The 23004-nt window shown below is 31.1% G+C and overlaps 5 protein-coding genes across 7 annotated transcripts; 3 read left to right on the top strand and 2 right to left on the bottom strand.

The window, feature by feature from the left end:
• The first annotated feature begins 27 nt into the window (after positions 1–27).
• Positions 28–8174, top strand: LOC123709331 (abl interactor 1). 3 transcript variants are annotated; one of them, XM_045660571.1, is made up of 5 exons: positions 28–161; positions 268–337; positions 788–1668; positions 2796–3005; positions 6564–8174. In XM_045660571.1, exons 2-5 carry the CDS (start codon positions 319–321, stop codon positions 6864–6866), a joined length of 1413 nt encoding a protein of 470 aa, XP_045516527.1. In that variant the 5' UTR covers positions 28–161; positions 268–318; the 3' UTR covers positions 6867–8174. The 3 variants fall into 3 exon arrangements, with proteins under 3 accessions (XP_045516527.1, XP_045516528.1, XP_045516529.1); XM_045660572.1 differs by having other exon boundaries at positions 38–337; XM_045660573.1 differs by lacking the exons at positions 28–161; positions 268–337 and adding an exon at positions 539–681.
• Positions 8175–9305: 1131 nt separating this feature from the next.
• Positions 9306–11520, bottom strand: LOC123709332 (cysteine-rich hydrophobic domain-containing protein 2). Its single transcript, XM_045660575.1, has 3 exons — positions 11295–11520; positions 10380–10590; positions 9306–10172 (listed from the first exon to the last, which is right to left on the bottom strand). The coding sequence occupies exons 1-3, from the start codon at positions 11411–11413 to the stop codon at positions 10005–10007; spliced, it is 498 nt and encodes a 165-aa protein (XP_045516531.1). The 5' UTR covers positions 11414–11520; the 3' UTR covers positions 9306–10004.
• A 1322-nt stretch (positions 11521–12842) lies between these two features.
• LOC123710309 (larval cuticle protein A2B-like) lies at positions 12843–14282 on the top strand. The gene is made up of 3 exons (XM_045662121.1): positions 12843–12873; positions 13419–13644; positions 14089–14282. The coding sequence occupies exons 1-3, from the start codon at positions 12868–12870 to the stop codon at positions 14280–14282; spliced, it is 426 nt and encodes a 141-aa protein (XP_045518077.1). The 5' UTR covers positions 12843–12867.
• Positions 14283–16987: 2705 nt separating this feature from the next.
• LOC123710311 (cytochrome c oxidase subunit 5B, mitochondrial-like) lies at positions 16988–19848 on the bottom strand. Its single transcript, XM_045662122.1, has 3 exons — positions 19727–19848; positions 19447–19644; positions 16988–17229 (listed from the first exon to the last, which is right to left on the bottom strand). The coding sequence occupies exons 2-3, from the start codon at positions 19607–19609 to the stop codon at positions 17051–17053; spliced, it is 342 nt and encodes a 113-aa protein (XP_045518078.1). The 5' UTR covers positions 19610–19644; positions 19727–19848; the 3' UTR covers positions 16988–17050.
• A 485-nt stretch (positions 19849–20333) lies between these two features.
• LOC123710308 (larval cuticle protein A2B-like) lies at positions 20334–20982 on the top strand. Its single transcript, XM_045662120.1, has 2 exons — positions 20334–20367; positions 20437–20982. The coding sequence occupies exons 1-2, from the start codon at positions 20356–20358 to the stop codon at positions 20968–20970; spliced, it is 546 nt and encodes a 181-aa protein (XP_045518076.1). The 5' UTR covers positions 20334–20355; the 3' UTR covers positions 20971–20982.
• The last annotated feature ends 2022 nt before the right edge of the window (positions 20983–23004 follow it).

Genomic DNA, 23004 nt, shown 5'->3' with positions numbered 1-23004 from the left:
AAACTTCAAAAGTCGAAAAAACTTTAAGAGATTAATCAACTTCAAGAGTTAGTATAAAATCAAGAAAATAGTAGTAGATACTAGGTAATAGGTATTATCAATTTCGATTTACAATAGTTTCTCTACATCTTAGATTATTGATGTTGAAACTATAAAAATCGGTGGGTATTAGATGAGATGGCTTTATTATCATTTAGTTAAAGAATTGCTATGAGTAAACAGTGAAGTTACAAGAATTATTGTAAACGGAAGTTTGTTGTTTTGCAGTATTTTTATTTGTATTGCGTTGCAAAATTGCGCTGACGTCTGATCTTTGTGATGGATTTATTCAACAAAGGTACGCAAATGATTTCTGATATTATATTTTATCAACAAAAAAGCACATTTTAGAAAAAATGCAAAACTAAATTTCTATTAATGAAAAAACGTTGATCTAACGAACTCTCCCAAGGCCGTACACAGCTGTACCTGGCACCTATGCGATACTGTGTTAAGCCCAATTATTTAGTCATTGATGGGTGGATCTGTACTATATCAATGTGTTATCATGTTTGATGATATCCCTTGTTGTGTATTGCGTATTCTGATTACAGTTATTAACAATTTATTGAATTGAAAGCTTGTTTTGATCTGAGCATAGTGAAGTTATTAAATTAAATTGTACTATATTTAATAGCCAAGGTAGATATGTAAAATGCTGTTATAATAATATATGAGTATACAATGTTTTTTCTTGTCTTGAAAAAAATATGTAAATGTTTTTAATAATATATTATGTTATTAACAGGAATGAAAGGTCCAACAAGGCCAGCACCTGTGCCTCCAGGTAGTATTGTCCATAGATATTCTCCAGTTACAAATTTGAATGATGATCCATTCGGCTCAGAAGTTTTTGAACCATCACCTATGTTCTCCCAGAAGAAAAAACCACCTCCTCGGCCACCTCCACCAAAAATTAATAAGCCACCAGAAGCACTAGCCAAACCAATACACTTTATGCGTAGACCTACTGTACTTACATCATTATTAAATCGCAAAAATAAAAATATAGTAAATCAATGTACTGCAAATCCATCATCTATTTCAACAACAAACTTTACAGACTTCAGTGAAGTGGATAATAATAAAATGTTTTCTAGATGTGAGCGTACAAATACACAAACAGCTACACTTATTGATTTATCATCTCCCCCGAGTTCTCCAACTTTTACAACAAGATCTAGCAGTGATGGAATCAGTGTTGATAGCTTTGGATCTGATGCAACTACCTCTACAAGCAATAGAAATGCAATAAGTGGTGGTAATGCTTCTCAGGCAGAAAGCGGCTTTGAGGATGATTTTGATCTCTTCCTTACAACGAGAAAACAAATAAGCAAAGAAGACACACTGGATGATTTTTCAACAATAGATCCTTTTTCACCACAACCAGTAAATAAACCACCAATTATGAAAAAACCACTTGTAAACAAAGATTTATTTGAAATATGTAATCAGATTACTGCTCCTTCCAAAGGACCAACAATAATCAGAGCAAAACCAACTCGACCAAAACCACCTGATAACTCTGCTTTATTAAAAAGCTCCTTTGGTAGCAGTTTCCAAATGGCAACTATGAATATTAATACAACAACGCCAATACAAAGGGTCAACAATGGCTTCGAAGATAATGTAAGTGTTTTTTGTTAACTAATAATTAACTGATGAGTGATAGGATGTTATCTAAAATCTTTTCAAGTCTTATCACTCAATACAAATTTCTTTTATGCTTTTTAATGTATTCATATGACTGCATCTCAAAAATTGCACTTAATATACATATGTTCTTAATGGTGTGTCTCAGTCAGCGACAATGGGTTATATATTGCTGCCATGTACACATGTCTAATGGGGAAATAAGTAGGATATTCATAGATTTAATAACTTAATTGCAATATTTTATTATTTAAAATTTTTGTAGTGAAGTAGGTTTCTTTAGCTGCCATTTCCTTGATGATTTAACTCTCATAGCATTTGTTTTAAAATATTTTGTATTATTAAATTTAAACCCAGATCACCCATATTAAGAGTATATGTATAACAACGGTATTCATTCATTCATTCAAAACTGTATTCATTTATTATATATAGCAAAGTTTAAAATATCTAAATTAGCATTAATGAATTACTACTTTTATTGAGGTCAAAGAGTTTGGTGTGTTGTAGGTTTCTAGTAAAATATTATAGGTAATATAAGCAAACAATAAATTTTGTAGTATAGCCAAATTAAGCTGCTTTGATTTATTAAAAAAATAATTTTAATTTCTAAAGTCAATTCGTTGTTTGTTGTCTATCAAATATATATAAAGATATTTATTTAAAACCTCATTTAAACTGATCGCAATAAAATTATATTTTTAGGATTATCAATGAATCTATATTCTAGAAATATTTTTAATATTGCTTGCATGTTTTCCCAATTATGTTATTACTAATAACTAATGTTATTGTGATTTTTTATCGACTTCCTCAGGAAGACCGGATAGTGGTTATCTCGTCACAATTGTTGAAATTAATAAATATATATGTGGTGTACATATATATATTTTATCAATTCTTAAAAACAAAAGTAAAATTTTTTAGAGTTCTTCAAGAGTTGTACTTCAAAATTAGCACCCTTGTGTATAAATCGCTCTTTAGATAACAATACCATTTCAACCTGTCTCTTAGCTAAGACGATAGGACAATGAAGGGCGACCAATTAGGAATTCAAAGTCCAAAAACATGGTTGACAAAACTATAATCATTATTTATTCTAGGACGAGAAATTGCTCTGGGACCGCGATTCACCAGACCGAGAGAAAACTCCTCCAATGCCGACAATCCCGCCACCACCGCCTCCAGTCATCGACGATGACCTGCCCGTGGTCTGGCCTGATGATCTGCCCGACTCTGATCAGAACAGCGAGCCGTATGCAGTAGCATTATTCGATTATTTCACAGGTCACTCGGAGGACTTATATTTTTCGGTATGTTTTATCTAAATAATTAAAATGTATTCGTATACGTAATCATTAATTTATAGTTACGCCCATGTAGCACATGCGATATAGTCCCGTATCAGTATATTTTTTTCTTGGAAGTAACAGAAATTATCTTGTGTGCGTCTTGATAATACTGCTAAATCGAGTGAATATACAATACCATAAGGGCGATTGTTTTCGTAAATATTTACGATAATAACTTTTCATTTACAAATTATATTGGAAGATGCCTAATAAATGTATTATAACTCAAAAGAAACAATGAATGCATAATGCGTCTCGTGTATGTCTGTATTCTCGTTTTGTTCAAAAGTTTCTGTAAATCAATTATAACTACTATCTGGAATATATATTTTGGATCTATGCAACTATCGTTTCGGCGCATTTGATTAATATAAACAAGTCAACAATTAATATCACTCAATCGAATAACTACAATAACCTGTAAGTCATTAGGAAAATTAAAGTAACTCATTTAATATTATATGTTAAAATATATAATTTAATAATATATCTTAAAATTTACCCTGGACATATATTGCTATAACTGTAATAATTAACACAGGTATATCTGAAACTATTCTTCTTTAAAATGTGTAAAACTAGTTAGTTCCAGTTTTGAAACAACTGTAAATTCCCGGAATTTTGTTTTAATCATATTTAGGTTGATAATTTGACCTTAGATGACCTGTGTAATGTGAACAATTTAATGTCTGGACTGTAGTTAGCATTCATTGCACTACCGGGAGGCGTAATATTGTGCAGTAATAACAATGTTTTGTAATGTGTTATGAAATTGATATATCGATATTTTATACAAGTATACGCCCTCAGCTGATACGCAATTAAAGTACTATTTTATTATGTGTGTAATTAAACGAGTAAAGGAGTAAAAGCTTTTCTACTTAAGATTAATTAGTATTTTTACTATAAGTCTTTAAATATTACGTAATCACTATAGGGGCGAGTCTCTAATTTTCCTATTTGGTGATTATGTCAACAGTAATTATTTACTTTTTTACAATGTGCGAGTACATTGTCTATGGTTGAAAACGAAATGCATTTTCGAGGATTCCTACTGACAAGAGGGTTGGGGGGAGGGGTTAATAAATTACAGTAAATCTACAGTAATACTTGAACGACCCCTTTGTCCTGTCTCGAGAACCCTTTTTTAAATCAGTATAAAGTATAAAATGCATGTAAAATTTAACACTAACAATCGTCAATCAACAAATACATGTCTTTTTAAATAGAAATACATATATCACAAAAATAAGGTATGTTTCTAAATTGCACTCGTGCGCCTAGATCAAATTTCGTTTAGGAACCAATAATTTAGTTTTTTTTAAATATTTTATCTGGAAATAAATATTTTAAAAATGCGTGTTTACAAGTTTTTGTGGCTTTTAGCCAATGCTATGAATAGTAGTCAATCGTGGGTCGTTGTCATTTTGCCGTCTCAAGAGGGTCACTAAGTTCATGGCAATATTGATTGAATTTATTATTAGTAATGTTCTGTGACTCCGCTATTGTTAGAGAAGGGAATACATTTTATTTTTAGGTAAGTGCAATAGATATTGTTTGTATGAACTTCTGTAAATACCAATTGGAGCACGGAACATATTTCTTGGTGTCATCTGGCCTTTACGCATTATTGTTTTAAGGCGTAGATATAGTTAATGTCTTTTGTTATTTAATTTTAATTGTTTTGAATAGATCCTGGCGTTTCCGCGGAGGTTGCAATCACTAATACTGCTATGTTCACGGTTTTTTATAGCACTTTAACTTGACAATAAATTAACATGTTATAAAACACCAAGTTAAAACGTATAATAAGTAAAAACGTAACATAATAAATATGGATTCTTATCATAAACGTAAAAACAAGTCCTTATCTAATGATCAAAATAACACCTGGGAATCTAAATCGGTCTTGGCGTCAGTAATTAGGGAACATAATGACGTATGAACCTTCTCTTGTGATAGCGATAGATTTTGAAGCTCGTTAAGAATCACGTTTTATCCTAAATGACTCAAATGGTGGCAAATTTGAAACAAAATATCAATTTTCAAACGTTAGTTGGAGAAATTTATAGCGGAAAACTTGTTGAAAATATGTTTTTCTGCTGTTGATCTAACCATTTACGTCAGTCCACATCTGGTAGTGACGTTAGCGCTTTTGTTGTCACCTTATATTTATTGCTTAAGGCCAGTGTTTTTTGGTAATATGTATTTTTAAAACTATTTAGAATTATCTAGAATAACCTTGTTTTCATAAACACGCTTGAAACCAGGTTCTGTATCACCTGGGTTTTGTATTGGTAGATAAATTGAAACAAATTGAGTATTCGAAATTCATTATAAATAAAATATTATTAACATTTTTTACAAAGGATTAATTCACGACTCAATACTCTCATGAACAGAGCGAACTACTCATAGACTTCGCAGTAAAGTATTTTTTTCAAAACGAGTTATCGGTCTCTTGGCATTTAATTCATTTTATAAGTTGTTTCTCGAGAATTAATATTTTTTCTTTGTTAAATGCACAATGGTCTACTTATTACAAAAGCAACCAGTGAAACCAACCCAATGTGTCGAATGTGTCGTGCTTTAATGGAAATCTTCACACAACTCAATTTATTTTTGAGCAGTTAATAGATTTCCTACTATAATTGTTGAACCATTCTCACAAATTATTCTAAAATATTTGTATTTTAGTTACGTGTTTTATCTCAATGAGTAACTGTAATTCCAAGAGTCTTATTTCAGGACAAGGTTGAAATATATTTCCACAAAGTTATTTTATTCATGACTTGAACTACAAAGCGTTGTGTATTTAAATTTAAAAAATATGTATAAACGTGTTTTTTACATTCGCGCTATTATAAAAACAGAATATGTACTTGGATTGCATGAATTTCCGTTACAATTAGGTCTGCTGACAATTCTGATTCATATAAATAAATGACTCGGCAAAGAGTAATGTGTCCAGAATTACCTATTCGTTGCATAATATCCAGGTATTACAAACAAAATGTGATTATTACGATAAGAGCCGACGCAAGGTTATGACTCTTTACAATTATCGACTTGTTAATTCCATTGAAATATATGAAAATAAAAACTAGACGCGTAAATAGGAAATGTAGATACACGAGGAAATATTTAAAGTTGTTTTTCAATAGTCGTGTGAATAAATGTTTTATTCATGTTCAAGTATTTTTTGGAAGTCAGTATAAAAAATATTGTAATCACTGGATATATCTGTAGTTAATGGAAATACGTTTAGTATATAGTATGGTCTCTACCGTCTTCTAGAAATAGATAAATAAAAATAACCAAAATATTTCAATGAATTCGCGGAATAACTTAATAAAAATACGTAATCCGTTAAGGCAGGTAAATGTTTAGCCGTTTAAATATTGATTATTCTATTACTTCTTTATAGACACGCTTATAAGGAAAATAATAATGGAAATTGCCAGACAGTTGGCAAACTAAAGTTTATCTCAACACTTAAATATTATTGTTTTGTTTCAGGCTGGAACGAAAATAATACTAGTCCGGCGCGTGAATGAAGAATGGCTGCATGGTAAACTAGAAACAGGAGCTGACGGTCTCTTCCCATCAAATTACGTAGAAATCAAAGTACCTTTAAATGATAGCAGTATAATGGGCACGGCTGTAGCGTTATACGATTTCGCACCAGTCGAAAATGGTGATTTACAGTTTAATACAGGCGATAATATAACAGTTCTGTCGAAAATCAGTGATGAATGGTATTTTGGTGAGTGCAACGGGATTAAAGGCCAGTTCCCAGTCAACTATGTGCAAATTAGTTAGTGATATGACGATATATACAAATTGGTGCTGCAGCCTTAGACTTAAAATAATTTAATTTATAACACAGCCAAAATCTATGAAAGATACATAGAAATCGTTACACAATTTTTGTCTCTCGATGAATACTTACGCCTTTTATTTTAAAAATATTGTGAACGAAAAATTCATATAGCGTGAATTGCCTCTCAGCCTGATGGTACCGTGATGAGCCTACTATAATTGTATTGGATGTGCTAGATCCTTTGATATTTATGTGATTTTAAAAAGAAGACTGATGTCTATATCTGGTTAAAATGTGCAATGATTTGGATTTCGAATCTATGAATTGATGTTTATAGTAGTGCAATTTTAGACCATATTCAAAGTAAATGTTAATGTATTGATCGGAATGCAGTAACTATTGTTATCAAACTTGTTGCCATAGTAATTTAAGAACTTTTTATCAAATGACCTACTTTACTCGGCACGAACTAAACATATAAAATGCACTCTTATGAATGAATGTGAATATTAATAATGTAATCTCAAGTTGAGAAATATTTTAACATTTGTTGGTTTGAAAAAGATAAATTATTAAAATTTCGACCGTAATCTACTTATATTTATTTTACTATATTTGTTGATTTTTATATTAGAAGAACACTTGTAACACACCCATTTATACAGTTATTATTAATATGACTTATGTTTTTAACTTGTGCGGTGTAGTGTATGAAACTAATATGTAAGCGTAACACATTTAAAATGATGTCACAGTATCTTACACACAGTACTTTTGTCAAAGTCTGGTTATACTCAGAATATTAAATTGTAATATGTCAATAATGTTAATGGTAATAATAGCATGGCTATTTTGTCGTAAGAGTCAGTGAACAATATATGTATGTTTTTAATTTTTATAGCTAGTCTTTTATGTAAATATTTTGTGTCATAATCAATTATTAGGTTAATTTAATTAACTTCTATTAATTCATAAAATTAAATTATTTTTAATTTTTTATGTCTTATTTAAATCGAGTTGCAATATAATGCATAATTACTAATAATAGTTATTGTCATTTATTTTGGTGGGACCATAAAATTAGTGCCTTAGTATTTTCTCATTGTGTATATTGTAATATAATTATGTATAAATTAAAAAAATACCAAATACAAAATTAGTTATTTGTCTGTTCTCTGTGATCTGTTTTTATTAGTTAGTGCCAAATGTTAAATATCTGCTTAGATTGCATAATTTATTCTTTATATAGGGACAGATTAATAAAACGAATAAGTCACATTGTGATATTTATTATTTGAACAAAAATAATCTATATTATTATGTAGGTACTTAAAATATTTACATTCTTAATTACATCTTAAATCAACATACCCTGTCGACTTTTCAAGTGTTGCTATGTCTAAAATATTAAAAGTGGCAAGACATTATTTCCAACAATCCTCTATTAAAGCTATTTTTTATTGAAACGAGGATATTGTGATTTACAACACGTTAAAAAGTGACGGGCCAAATCTATGCATTCAAAAGAGCGGGACCATCTTAACTAGAATTTTTAACCGTATAAATGAAAATATTTCCGTAAGCAACATTAAAACGGTTATTTGAGATGGTCTGCCTTCAAGAAGTTAGTATTGAAGATTTGTTCCATGATAAAAGGTCCCCCATTTTTTTATACTTTTTTACGCTTAACGAATCCCTACTATAAACAATAATTACTCGTCTAATAACACAGTCCTGTTAACATTCCTAAAAATATATTTTCAATTTTGAAATACCAAAGCTTAATGCGTCGCTCGCTGACATTCAGGTACATAAAATAATAATCGTTTTCGAGATTGTTCGTGAAATTCGGATTATTAGAGGCGAAAAGTCAAAGTTAAGTAAAGCAGTGTATAATTTATTAAATTTTTATCAATAAGACAACTAGATAAGCTTGCAATTTTGTTTTTCTGTTAGGATGGTTTTCATAACTTGAGATCATATTAGATACATATATTGAATTATTTTATATAATATACAGTCTTACAATATAGTATTTAATGAGATTTTAAAATCCATTTCAGATTATTTATTTGTGCCTAAGAACCAATTAAATTGTAAATTTTTATTCTGGCTTGGCTTTAAAATAATAATAGTTTTAAGGAACGCTTCTGTAGGCAAGATAGCGTCGCAACTGTACCTGTGCACATACGTGCTTGTAAACACGTAAACAAACGTAAAGTTTTTACGTGTTAATTATCATTCTTAAATTACACAACGAACTAATTCCGACTTTGTATCACATGATTGAAGTATAAAAATCAATCTTTTTCATTATGGATTTTTTGACAAATTACCTAATATTAAGTTTATTAAGTAAGTGTTTAAAATTATACTTAACATAAATTACAATAACACTTTATTTTCATACAAGAAGAAAATCTGATATTATTTGTAATAACTTAGTTTTAAAGAGGAAAGATCTGTGTTTGTATGAATACACTCAAAAACCAAAACCATGCTTTTGCATAGAAAAAATATTATTTATAAAAATAACACAGTACACATAATAAGATGTTATATAATAAGCTTATGTTGTTATAACTATCTAGTTGCAATATTGGTAATTTTGAGCAGTGTTGATAGCTGTACATAAACTATCAGATAGGTATATCTGAAGTAATGTTTCAAGAAATCAATTATCTACCTATGTATTAGAAAGCTAGCCTCATCCGTGGTACTTACTTTAGCATTACACATTAAGATAACATTGCATTAACTTCAAATCAAAGCTTTAATGACCTCTATACATTTAAAGCACATCAGCTTATGTTTTATCAATTTCCTGACATTTTAATCCTAACTTCATTGTTCCAACAGAACTTAAAGCATCTGGTAAACATTATGCTATTATCCTTCATAAGTAAGAAATACCATATTTTATAATTTACTGTCTAGAAAAATAATCCCAAACAGTAGTACTGTACACAACAAATCTGAGGTTTTTACTATCTTTGTTAAATTGCATTTTCTCTAGAAACAAGATTTTAAGAAATTGATAAAACATAGATGCCATTAACAATTATATTTACAAGAAATTGCATCAAAAATTATGGATTTTTGTGTTATTTATATTTACAAGTAAGATCACTGCCGCATTAATCAGGCCTGTATATTGGTATTTTAGGAATAAACTCTATAAGTAAAACATACTCCATCATGGATGAGGAATCACAGTGTTGTTTAGTGAGTCGCCAGCGAAGACCCAATTTATTATAAAGTCGGCTATTTTCCCATTCCAACAATTTGTTCAATGAGTGTTGTGTCTGAAAAGAAAACCAATTCAATTTATATCTTGTTATTGTTATATGGTTAATCCATAATTAAAGATACCATTAGTAAACCTAACTAGTGGTGTGGATGTAGGTCCTAGTTTAATTTTTAGATTATTATTTAAGTACTATTAAAAATATGAGTTTTTTTCATACTTTAGAAATATTTATTTAAATATACCGTTAACTATATGTACTTACCCTTTTACTAAGACAAATCACAGGCCATAGAGAGCATCCAAGTGTACAACAACAGCACATGCAACCACAGAATAACCACTTGACATTAACAGGTAGTGTTTTTTTAAGTACACTGTTAATACGAGCAACTGTTGCTTGGTATTCTTCAGGAGCAACACGGGACTGCAACCCTGATGGAAATTCACCATGAAATCGGTTGCTTAACCCAAAACTGAAAAATTACACATTGAATTAGATTTTATTGAAACAATAAGAGTCACTTGGCAAACAATATCAATGGTTTAACTAGTTCAAAGTCTAGTCTAGGAAAATGAAAACTTTTCAACAACAAAAAGTATTTCAATGTTTTATCTAATACTAGAAATTTAGGATTGCATATGTATTTCAATAAATTAACAATAGGAAGATCATCCATATATGTACTTATATCTATATATTTTTCAAATGTAACTTTCTTACTATTTGTAAAAGTGGAAAATAATGATAATAAACAGCTTGTTTTCATCATGTTTAATGTAGTACTAACAATTGTAAAAGTTTATTTTCATGAAGCTCTTGCTTAAAATGACCTTGTCCTTAAATAATGCAGAACGAAAATAAAAAAAACAGGCAAGTTTAAAAGAAAAAATGGACAAAATAAAATTGGGGTAAAAGAGAGAGTATATTGTTTATACTCCATACATCCATTTACTGAAACAAGTTAAAAATAAACTATCCTATACAAATTTGATCAATATAAATTGGCGTTGGTCAATGTCCTCGTTCATGAATCTCAATGCCATAAAACGGTATAATAGACTAAATGGGTCTGCCTAATGAGTAATTATTTTTAGTTACAATGTAAGAAAGCCTAAAATGCACACTTACACTTCTCAGAAGCATAAGTTGTAAACAGCTGATAAAATGAAACCTTACACTGTCATGTTCCCAGCTCCGCGAACAACGATGGGGTCAGGCACTAACGTCACATGCGTCTCCTCTATATTCTCTTCAGGATCTGTTTCGTCCTGATATATTGCATCAAAATCTGCCATTTTTCTTAGTTACTAATTTAAAGCTTAAAAAATAATTTCTGTATATAACACATAACAAAGCACTTTGTTTGTTGGATTTTTTACAAATTACACTGAAAAAGAAAAAAGTTTTGTGGTGTCATTTGAGTGACAATTGCCTCCCAAAAGTGACATTGACAGTGAAAGTTTTATGTCGTAGATAATCTATTAAATAAACTTACTCGTCATAGAATATAAATGATGAAATATTATGCTAGTTTCAACTTAAAGATTAAACATCGCTGAACCCGAAAGGATGACCCAGACGACGGAAATACAAAACATACATTTTATTTAAATTACAATAAGCTTATCACTTTAAGCTTTGTCTGTAATGTAGTAAAAGTCCTAAAAAATAGGTATTCACGACTCATTAGTAAAAAGTATAATATTCAGATGATCATGCCAGTATCGTGTAGAATGTAGATCAAAAAGTCCATTAAAGGATATATTATCAATAATTAACCTTATAAATTTTATCAAATATTGTATCAGCTTAGATAAGTTTCTTCAATGTAATTTATGTAGATTTGTGTATTTAAAGCACGCGACAGTTAAGTGGTACAGCCCATATGTGGACATTCCATTATAGTCGTGAATGTGTGTATCACAATATATTATTGGCTTTATGCAGCTGTGACCTAAAAAGCTTTCAATGCTATGATAACCCGTGATATGAGACTAGTATTTAGCGTTCAATAGTGTTTCATATTATAAAATCTGATCAAAGAATAAATTCTTTAGGTATCATTTAACAAGAAAATTAAATGTAAACTCTTTAACAATTTAGATATTATATGGACAGGTTAAGTGATTAATTAAAACGAGGACTTTTTAATGAATGTAACTATATATATGGTAGACTACTTAAAATACTTCAAATTCGGGCATTTTCTATGACAAACTTCTATGTACTGTTAATTATTTTTTAAATTCAAGTAAACCTACTTTTTAATAAGAGTTGGGTGTTCTCGTCTACAATGTTATGTATTACATACTATATGTATTACATACTATATGTATTACATATTATGTATACATATTTATTGTTATAGTTTTATTTATTTTTAATTTTTAAACATTTTGCGGTTTAATAATGGCAGGCGCAATGTACGAATTGATATAGTATATCTAAATCACACATTAAGTGATAAAAATCTTCTTTAGTTCCATAAAAATTACCTCATATCTTAGTAAACGCATTGTTAATTAATAATAATTAGATATCCAAATTAAAAAAAACCGTTCGTTAACGTTTTGGTGTAGTGTATACATTAATAATTCATGTGATAAAGGGTACGGTCGTAACGAAAGTATCTTATAGGTATTATATTTCTGGCCGACACCTAGATTGCTAGGACGAAGTCTGGTATATAAACGCGCTGAGGCAACCCCTGGTCATTCATAGGTTTACAAGTCCACTGAATAACATCAAAATGAAGGTAATTTATTTGTCTGTATTAAATATAATTTGTATTGCATCATTATATTATTTAGTTGAACTACTGATACTCGTTTTAAAAGTATATTTGTTCTAAGAATAATGTACACAAATGCATTGGCGCTACAACCTTTGAGGTCTGAGCCTCACATTTCTGTATCTTTTTCGTAATTTTTCTAACAGGCAAGTAGGTGATCAGTCACCTGTGCCTGACACACGCCATCGACGTTTTGCTCACTGTACGAGTGAGTGTTAAATGCGCACATAGACATAGTAATCAAAGTGTAACAAATTCATTAATGTTTTATTATAACATTAAAGATCATATCGAAAACTAAGAAAGCAACAGTACAGAACAGTAAAGACTGTAATTAAAATGAATTAAATAATTTTAATCAAAGCAGTATAACACAGCATGTCAAAGAAACAATATGACAAGTAGTTACAGAAATAAAGAATTATTAATATTATTGTATAGTTAATCTCGTATGGATAAAATGTAAAACTCCTTAGTAAGTAAAAATTTCCAATATTTTTTATCCTCAGATCATCCTCGCCGCAGTCATGATATGCAGCGTGTCAGCTGGTTTGCTTGCACCTGGACCATATGCTTATCCAGGCTTAGCTCACGTAGGCGCTCCAATTGCGCCAGTGGCCATTGCCAGACCCGCTTTAGCCGTTGCTCGACCTGCTTATGCAGCGGCTGCGGTAGATGATTACGACCCAAACCCTCAGTATTCTTATGCTTACGATATTCAAGATGCCTTGACCGGTTAGTATATTTTTAATGATATGTACAAATTTGTTTTTTTATGAGTGTGTAGTGATAAAGCTTTCACTTACCAAGAAGTTATTAAGTTGTATGAAACCCTACAACCCACCAATGATGCATAGACCACACACTAAACTTCTATTCTGTATTTTTTTTGTTACCGCGCGTATAATTGTTAAATTTTCTTTTAAAAAACTATTGGTTTAGTCGGTTCTAACACACGGCTTTATGGTAGATAAAGGAAGGTGTTCTAAAAGCACTTGATGCTTACATGTACACAAAAGGCCCATTTGCACTCGAACGCAAAAATATGCGTGCATAAACGAAAGTTTGAAAAAGTTTGAAATTTCATGCAAACACAACCTGGATATATCAAGTTTTGAAGTATATATTTTTTCACATTAAAATAAGTGTAATACCTATTATATGTTCAATGATTTTCAGGTGATTCTAAAAGCCAACACGAAACCCGGTCTGGCGACGTTGTTCAAGGCGCGTACTCCTTAGTAGAACCCGATGGCACACGTCGAATTGTTGAGTACACAGCTGATCCCCACAACGGTTTCAACGCGGTTGTCCACAAAGAACCACTAGGTGGCGTCGTTAAAGCAGTCGCTCCAGTCGCCGCTTACCATTAAAGCCTTACTAGTTTTCAAAAGAAGTTATTAAGTTTCGTATTAAAACCACAGCGACCTGATATGATTATTGCAAATGTATTTATATTATTTATTGTTTATTTATAGATGCTAAGGTAATAAATAAGAGGAATCAATAAGTCTTTATTTTATTTACACATAAAGAAGTGATAACGTTTTATGTAAGAACAATTTTGGAATACTTACGATAAAGATTTTCGCCTGTTACTAAGGAGTAATTTTTATTCAAATAAAATAAATGAACGGTTGTCAACATATTGAACAAGGTTGTTAAAAGTTTTATATAAAAGATATCAACGCACTTATGTAAAAACCGAGCGCCTTATTGCCTTGCTTGCTAACGACTTAAACATATTTGAGGATAAAATTATTAAAATACGTTTACTGTCCAAAACTGCTATAGCTGCTAAACTGTTAAGCTCAATAAAAAAAATAGGTCGCCTTTATTTATTGCGACACGAATGTAGTGGAAACTAAAATTATTAATATGAAATTGGTTTATTATTTTTATTCCCAAAAATACAGCATAATTTATTTCACAGATCACATATGGTTTGGTTGAATTAATTGCATAAATATATATATATTCAAATATCTTTTTCCAAGTATTAGGCGGATCAAATTAGTTTTCGAAATGACATTATCGTTATACATAGATTAGCTAGCAGCTAAGCTATAGCTAAGCTAGTATCACTATTTTTTATTCCAATTATTCAAAGGATCAATATGGATCTCTCTATAAAAATAATATGTATAAAATTAGTAATGTTGGTTAATTTGTGATGTTCTTAAAATTGTGACCAGGAAAATTGGGAATGTGGAGGATTTTCACAGGACAGGATTTTCTGGGTGTACAAATATTTTTTCATTTAACTATATAAATAAAAGTAATAATTTACGTATCACGCAAATCGGACTGAATGGAGGTCAATGGGTTGTGATAAACCTGTGTCTATTTTATGTCTGAGATGTTTTACATATATTTTTTATTTGTAATCTTTTATATATATTTACTACCCTCATAATAATTTGACTACCAATTGGCCAAAATATTTTATAGCGTATACCAGAACTTCAAGGGTATATTATTATTACCTACGAACTCCTGTGAATTGTAATGACCTAATTATTTAAACAAAGGTTTAAACAACGCTCGTATATTTCACTTTATGTTGTAATTCACTACGACTCTAAATAAATCACAAATATACAATTATAACCAAACTGATCATACACATATCACATATACTATATGTTGTAAAATTGGTAAAATATTTTAATGCATAAAAGATATTTTAAAAGAATAGAAAATTAATTTTATATTTTTTTAACTTTCCCTGACTTTACTGTGACGTTTTTGGAAATAGCGTCAATTTAATTAAACATAAATCTCTCATCATTATGCACATAAGATATTCAATGATAATGTAGATAGGGCCTTGTGCTTCGTCATTATTTTAATATTCTCCTATTAACATTATAGTTTCGAAAACTACAGTAATCCACATTAAACATCATGCTGGTCAAATTCTAGTTCAATATTATTTAATTTATTATTAAATTTTATCGTAATGTTTATTTTGTTAATCGTAAGATTACTCGAGAGCCTGGCAATACCTAACCTTCAAGTGAATGCAACTTCTATAAATACGACAAATGTCGCTAAGTGCATACTATTTTACCGCGAACAGTTACAACATGAAAAGGGTATTTTATTTCACTATTAGTTTATTTATTATATTAATAAACAAATCTATCTTTTTTTATCGAATAAATAAGTGTTTCTTTTTATTTCAGATAGTTTTGTGTTTGTGTGTGTTACGGGCAGCCGCTATTATTGTGACAGATGCACCACCAAGTACAGAATATAATTATTGGTACGATATAGCAGATCCAACAACGGGAGATGCCCAATTTCATAAGGAGATAAAACAGGGAAATTTCATAAGGGGCTCCTACTATATAATAGACCCAGACGGGAGCAAACGTACGGTTGTCTCCAAGAACGGTTTCAAGGCTCTTATAAGAACAGTGCTTGTACATTCACAATACAATTCACCTAAGTCATATAGCCCAGTTAATTCTGCATATCGAATGCCACTTCCAGAATTTCGACAGCCACCAGCGACGAATACCAATTTGATACAAGACGAGCCTGTCCTTTTCACACCGGGAAATGATACTCAGATAAATAGACCTACTTTTAGCCAGGGGGAATTGTTTATGCCAAATTATATGCATCATTAGAAATTATAACATGTGTGTTTAGTGCGATAACCATACTATTATATAAACCTTATTATATTATTTGTTTTTAATGGTTTTCGGAGTAATTATAATATAAATTTCTTAAATATAGTCGAAATTCACTTAAGATTTAAAATCCTTTACTGCCGCCTCGTTATAATTAAATAAAAAAATCAGGATGTAATTAAGTACAATCAAATTCAAGTATCTCGCTCTTACAATTTAGTTACTAGCTTGTATATGTATGTGTGTAAAATTTGTGATATCATATTTTCTTGTAGAATTTTATGCGTACACATTGCTTTAGAACTTATAAATAAATAAATTAAAAACATGAATTGGTCGGTTTTGACATAAACGTATTTCTTTTTATTGTGTAGTGAAAATAGTTTTAGCTAGACTGCAATTCCAAAAATAACTATATTAAATAATAATATCAATTGCAAGTATAGTATTTTATTCAAGGAAAAAGGTTACTAACTACATAGACTTTAATAACTAAGTTAGACGAAACTGGCTACAGGACACAGTTGAAACCAGTAACCACAACCACATCTCTTTGGGCAACCCTGGTGGAGCCACATGTACTCAAGATGCATGTCTTCCGGGTGACACAGACAGGCCAATAAACGCTGCGAATGAGCACTTGGAATTAAATTTGGACATTCCCAGGTGCCGGGTCCTAGAAATAGACGGTTGAAATGTATTAAGAAAATAACTAGTCTGGCCACAAATACTGTTATATAAAAAACTTTATTTTTTTCAACGTTTTAATTATTTTGAATTTGGAACACGTATGTTATTTCAAAAACTTCTTTTGATTTTGCGCCAATTCACATGAAAGAAAATAGGATTGCAGTGATCGCTTTGCACATAGTGGGTATGGAGCTGTCACTCATATTCCAGACACTTCAAAAGTTTGGTATCAGCCGTATGTTCGTAGTACTATCAAGAGATACAACAACACTTCATAGGTCGAAGACTAGAAAAGATCGGGAGACCGCGTGCTGTTAGAACTACAGAGACTGTTAAAGTCTAAATCCGCCGAAACCCTATTTCGAAGTGAAGAATCTTATCGCGAGAAATGAAGATTCTCACTAGAACTCTGTCGCATATTATAAAATAAGACCTGTGAAATTAAAGAGAGTAGATATGTCGCGATAGGCAGGTGAAAAGCACAGAAATATCCTCTTTACCGATGAAAAATAACACTACAATAAGCAAAATGAAAAAGTGTACGCTCACAGTTCTAAAGGTAGGTACTCAAGTGGTCGGAAAGGTACAACGCGGTCATTATTCTGCGTCAGAGATGGTTTGGTGGGGCGTGTCAAGGAGTCACAAAACTTAAATTGTTGTGTAAAAGGAGTGAAAATTTCAACCAAAGTGCATCAAGATACATTTTTGGATCATGTTGTGAAACCTCTCAGCAACACCCCTTTTAAAAATAAACCGTAGAATTTCCACCAGGATTCTGCACCTAATCACAAACCAAAGGTGGCCATTTCGAATAGATTTTTATTATTACTAAAACTGTTGTCGGAATTCTGAAACTCCAACATATAAAAACTTTTTTACAATACTTTTTTTATATTTTTTACATTAGTTCGCTTAACTTTAACCATTTCAATATCTCTAAGACTATAGAGCAGGCTCTCATAACAGCTATGAAATACAGCGGCTTTTATTTGCATTAAACATATAACTGACAAGTAGTTTTATAATAATGGGTAATAACAACTAAGGTTAACTTATGCATTTAAGAAATATAAACAAAATATTCGTCACGAGCTAGTTATAAAGAAAATGAAGCGTCCTACCATCTCAATTTGATTTTTTGCCACCAAAATATTCTAATCAAAACTGCATAACTGCTGTATCTGTTTTTACAGAAGTAAGTATAATTACTCTTAAGTATATTTTCCTATTTTGAGAGAACTTTAAGGGTTAGTCAGAAAAATTAGTCTAAAATCGATTCCGAAAAGATTATACGGTACATAATAACTCAAGTTTCATAATAAAGGACATAATGGTACTTCAGACTTAAAATATTATAATAATAATAATAAACTTTTATTTACCAAGATAGTGGTACAGTGGTTAGATCGATCAATTACAAATATCCGCACAATCAGTCATATATAAATAGGCATGCAAATGTCATAAATTTTTACATTGTCCTATTAAAATATAAAATAATATCAAAGCTAAATTATTTACAATCGGTGTCAAATCTTTGGTCCAAATATTCACCAACGCTATAAAGGTACTTTGCCTTTAAAAATGTAATCACCTGGTTCTGGATCTGGTTTTAAAATATTTTTAAAACCGGATCCAAGGCAAAAGCTTATGAGTTTTTCACTGCCCTATTATACTTAATTTAGTTCTTAATGGTACTTTTCTGCTTAGTTGCATAATTCTTTACATATGTAATCAAAATATCTAGTGACGCAAGAGCTGTTTCGTGATAACATATATTAAAAAAAAAAGGAAATCAACCTGTGCTTGACACATACCGTCGATTTTTTTAGTCTTAGGCATGGAGGAGGATTAGGAGGAGGAGGATTCTACACGATGTTTTCCCTCACCGTACGGGCGAGTGTTAAATGCGCGCATAGAAAGATATGTCCATTGGTGTGCAGTCGTGATTCGAACGCACATCCTCAGGCTTGAGAGGGATGTGTTAAGCCATTAGGCTGACACTGCAGATATGTAATAATTCAATAAACTCTCAAGTATTTCCTATTCAGTCTGATCTATGCTTAAAATTTTTCAGCCGGGAGCACAACCTGGTTCCCGATAAAAGGGATTCGCTAAACATTTACAAAACAATTCGCCTTACTTTAAATCTAAACTACAAATCTAAAAATCGTACTCATTTTATTGCGAAACACCATATTACCTTTTTTTATAGACATCATGCGAAAAGGGTCACAGTCTCCGGCAAGATGTGCCAGTATTTCTTTCTTCTCTATGCCAGTTAGCTGGTCGAGTGTATCATGTAATTGGCCATACACCCGTACACCGGGACGACGGATTGGTAATAGCGCTTTTAAAAATCGCATTTTAAAGTATTTCTGCCTGGCCTGTTGGCGAAACTCTAGAAAAAATTATACATGTTACCGACAATGTAAAAAACATTCGCGAAAAATATATAAGTAATTTTAATTAAAAAAACAAACCTTCAAGACCAAGACAAAGTTCGTTATAACTTCAAATTTGATTAATAGGTTGTCATTGCGCCATTTTTATCGAAACCAGCCTATAAAATTATTTTTAATATACGATCAAAAGTAGACTTATTTGAAACTTAAATTTTTTTTGAATGTCATGATATTGGTGGGTCATAAAAATTGAACATTAAACATTGAATTGATTTAAAAAATTGTCTACTTGTCTTTTAGACGTAAAATATTTCTATTGAAACCATTACAAGTTAGCGGCCGTAATCGCAAATTATTATTCTCCTGACATCTACAAGAGTGCAAGAGTATTAAAATATTAAGTCAAGGATGTCGCTTAAAGAAAGCTGGTATCATTAAATGCAAGTGATCTTTTTGACGGAGATTAATCATAGCTTACTTGCTCTGGTTTTGTATAGCCCGAACAAATTGAATGCGGTTCGGCAACTTAATCATATCATATCAACAATACGCCTCCAATAATTTACCGGTTTATATCGTAAATGGCTCTGTAATCGTATAATGCAATGCCCGAGGCATTCAAAGTTGATATAAAAACCCAAACCAGTGTGTATTGCAGCACATTCCTACTGAGGTCTCCTCTCTGAAGTCACTAGTCGCTTAAGAAAATGGCATTCAGGGTATAATAATAGACCTTATTTCTTTATCGTTTAACATATTAAGATCCCGCTATAATGCCTTTTTTTCAGTTGGCAGTTCTTGTCTGTGCCTTTGCTGCCGCCCAGGCTGGAGTGATCACTCCTGTGGCTTATACAGCCCATCCAGCCCCAGAAGCCTATGCTGCTGCTCCAGTAGTCCACGCAGCTCCAGCGCAACTTCTCCACGCCGCCCCAGTCGCTAAAGTCGTTGAAGAATACGACGCGCACCCACAATACAGCTTTGCCTACGATGTTCAAGACAGTTTGACCGGTGACTCCAAGAGCCAACACGAGACTCGTGATGGTGATGTTGTCCAAGGATCTTACTCCGTTGTTGACCCCGATGGCACCAAGCGCACCGTTGAATACACAGCTGACCCTCACAACGGATTCAACGCTGTTGTTCACAAGGAACCTCTTGGTGTGAAAGCTGTCGCTCCAGTCACTAAGGTTGCCCCTCTAGCTTACGCAGCCGCTCCAGTGGTCCACGCTACCCCAGTAGTCCATGGCGCGCCATTTGTACACGCTGGTCGAGTCGTTCACGGCGCCCTATTTGCCTACTCAGCCCCTATCTACCACCACTAAACCATTTAACTAGTCAAGCAGAAGTACGACCTATAAGTATTAATTTATTTTACAATTTAAATAAAATAAATGTGTTAAAAATTACTTACGTGTATTATTCATCTAGTTCTAATGATTTGAGGTAAAGGAAAATATCTAAAATTTAGTACAATATTACCCTGTAATTTTATAATTTAAGTTTCATTGAGGGTCTTTTGATCAGCTTATTTAGTCCGCTTCGTATTTTGTAGTACATCACAGATGTATTTTTACTGTTGGCTGGATGTTTGGTATTTACGTCAACATGGATTAGCCATGATCGCGGAATCAGTACTTTTAATAATAATTTATTGGTTAACGTCCTTAAAGTCGTTGAAAAATGTGAAAACAATAATATTACATATTGAATTGATTCTAACCTCATAGTTCAGATTTTTTCAAGTCGGCTTAATAATTCAAATGATTATTTGTCTATCTACATACCAAATTATTATTTGTACAATTTGTATTATATTCTGTAAGGAAAAGTAAAAACAATTCTAAAAAAATAATACAATTATGAATCAAAGGGTAAATAAAAAATATATTATTTTTGATTTGGAGGTTACAAAATCTCTTCCCGGATTTAGTTAATAATGCTTCATAAAAAAACGATGAGAATTATTATGTAAAGTATTAACACAGCGTAAAGATTTATTTTACGTTTTAATTATTCTGGAAAATGTATGTTTGTTAAGCAGTAAACCATGAGACAACCACCATGTCTTAGACCTAAAAATCAATGAGGTTTTTCAGGCACAGTACACTGATGCAAGAGGCATATATTGCGGCATAAGTGATTACATACAATCTTTTGTACTTTAATAATGCAAGACTATAACTTAACGAGTGAAACATTATTAATCATGAGTTCAATATTTATTTTGGAAGAAATTAGTGGACTCCACAGATATACTGTACACATGTAATTGTAAATCTAAACCTTTCTCACATCCACTTGAAAACACGCAAATTATATTAAAATCGGTGCAGCCGTTAGAGTTAAATTACAATCACGCACAGAAGATATATAAAGACAAATACATTTTACCTCTATACTAAAAAAAACATTATAAAACATCGTAATACGCGACGACTTTAAAAGAATTGTTATAATTAGGCTATTCCCAGTGAATAAATTAATGAAGTGAGGTTGTTGCGCTGAACAGCTAAAAATATATCAATGATAAAGACACAGACACATTTTGTTTTTTACGGGTATCATTAATTTCAGCATTGTGTATCAATGGTTAACACCAGTTTCACTGTATAATTATGAATAACTGCATAGTTGTGAATAATTTTATAAAGATAAAATATATAGAATTATTAAACTGTTTTTATTTAATCTCACTAAACTAAATGAATCATTATCTTGGTTGCCATGGTAACCTTTATTTTAAATCATAATAACTATAGTAACAAATACGATATTTAAAAATGAAGTAATGGAAGAATTTTAATCCATCTAAAAAAAAATTAATTGCTGATCGTTTGTCTCGCTAAACAAGCAGGACCGATTTGGCTAATTATGCTCTTGATATATTTGTGAAAATTCTGGGAAGGTTTAATTGGTAGATAATATAAACAAAAAAGTACTACTACTAGACACGACAATTGAATTTTCCAATAAAAATCTATTCCTAACCTGTTCCTAACTGGGAAAGTATTTAATATCATTTGTCTTTTTAGAAATAAAAAATTGTCACATCTGTCATATATTATTATAATTATAAATGACTTCAGAAATTTGTGTTTCATAGCTGTAGTATTATGTTCGATCTCTTTGGTTTATTAAATAAAATGTATTACATTATTTTTGGGTTTGGTATATACTATAAGTAGGTGATACGAAGTTCACCTGGTAATCTAGTACTAATTAATTTCTAGAGTTATTTTCTATGTTTACAAGTTGTTATTTCCATTAGGACGTAATTTGTAGTTTTTATTTATTTTCTATAATGCCGCTCTATTACTACTACGTACATTGAAATGTCTTTGTCGACTACGACGACA

This window comes from Pieris brassicae, chromosome 5 (assembly GCF_905147105.1).
Source record: "Pieris brassicae chromosome 5, ilPieBrab1.1, whole genome shotgun sequence".
NCBI lineage: Eukaryota > Metazoa > Arthropoda > Insecta > Lepidoptera > Pieridae > Pieris > Pieris brassicae.
The sequence above is the reverse complement of the archived record's forward strand: the minus strand, read 5'-3'. Positions and strand labels throughout refer to the sequence as shown.

Bases quoted from the DNA above. Each gene is read 5' to 3' on its own strand.
- LOC123709332 (XM_045660575.1), bottom strand. From the start codon at position 11,413: ATGGCAGATTTTGATGCAATATATCAGGACGAAACAGATCCTGAAGAG. The intron at 10,591-11,294 runs GTAAGGTTTCAT...GTAATTTTTCAG, and splicing joins GGAGCTGGGAACATGACAGT to TTTTGGGTTAAGCAACCGAT. The intron at 10,173-10,379 runs GTAAGTACATAT...TTTTCTTTTCAG, and splicing joins TGATTTGTCTTAGTAAAAGG to ACACAACACTCATTGAACAA.
- LOC123710311 (XM_045662122.1), bottom strand. From the start codon at position 19,609: ATGCGATTTTTAAAAGCGCTATTACCAATCCGTCGTCCCGGTGTACGG. The intron at 17,230-19,446 runs GTAATATGGTGT...GTCTATTTCTAG, and splicing joins CATGATGTCTATAAAAAAAG to GACCCGGCACCTGGGAATGT.
- LOC123710309 (XM_045662121.1), top strand. The intron at 13,645-14,088 runs GTTAGTATATTT...AATGATTTTCAG, and splicing joins TATTCAAGATGCCTTGACCG to GTGATTCTAAAAGCCAACAC.
- LOC123709331 (XM_045660571.1), top strand. The intron at 1,669-2,795 runs GTAAGTGTTTTT...TATTTATTCTAG, and splicing joins ACAATGGCTTCGAAGATAAT to GACGAGAAATTGCTCTGGGA. The intron at 3,006-6,563 runs GTATGTTTTATC...GTTTTGTTTCAG, and splicing joins CGGAGGACTTATATTTTTCG to GCTGGAACGAAAATAATACT.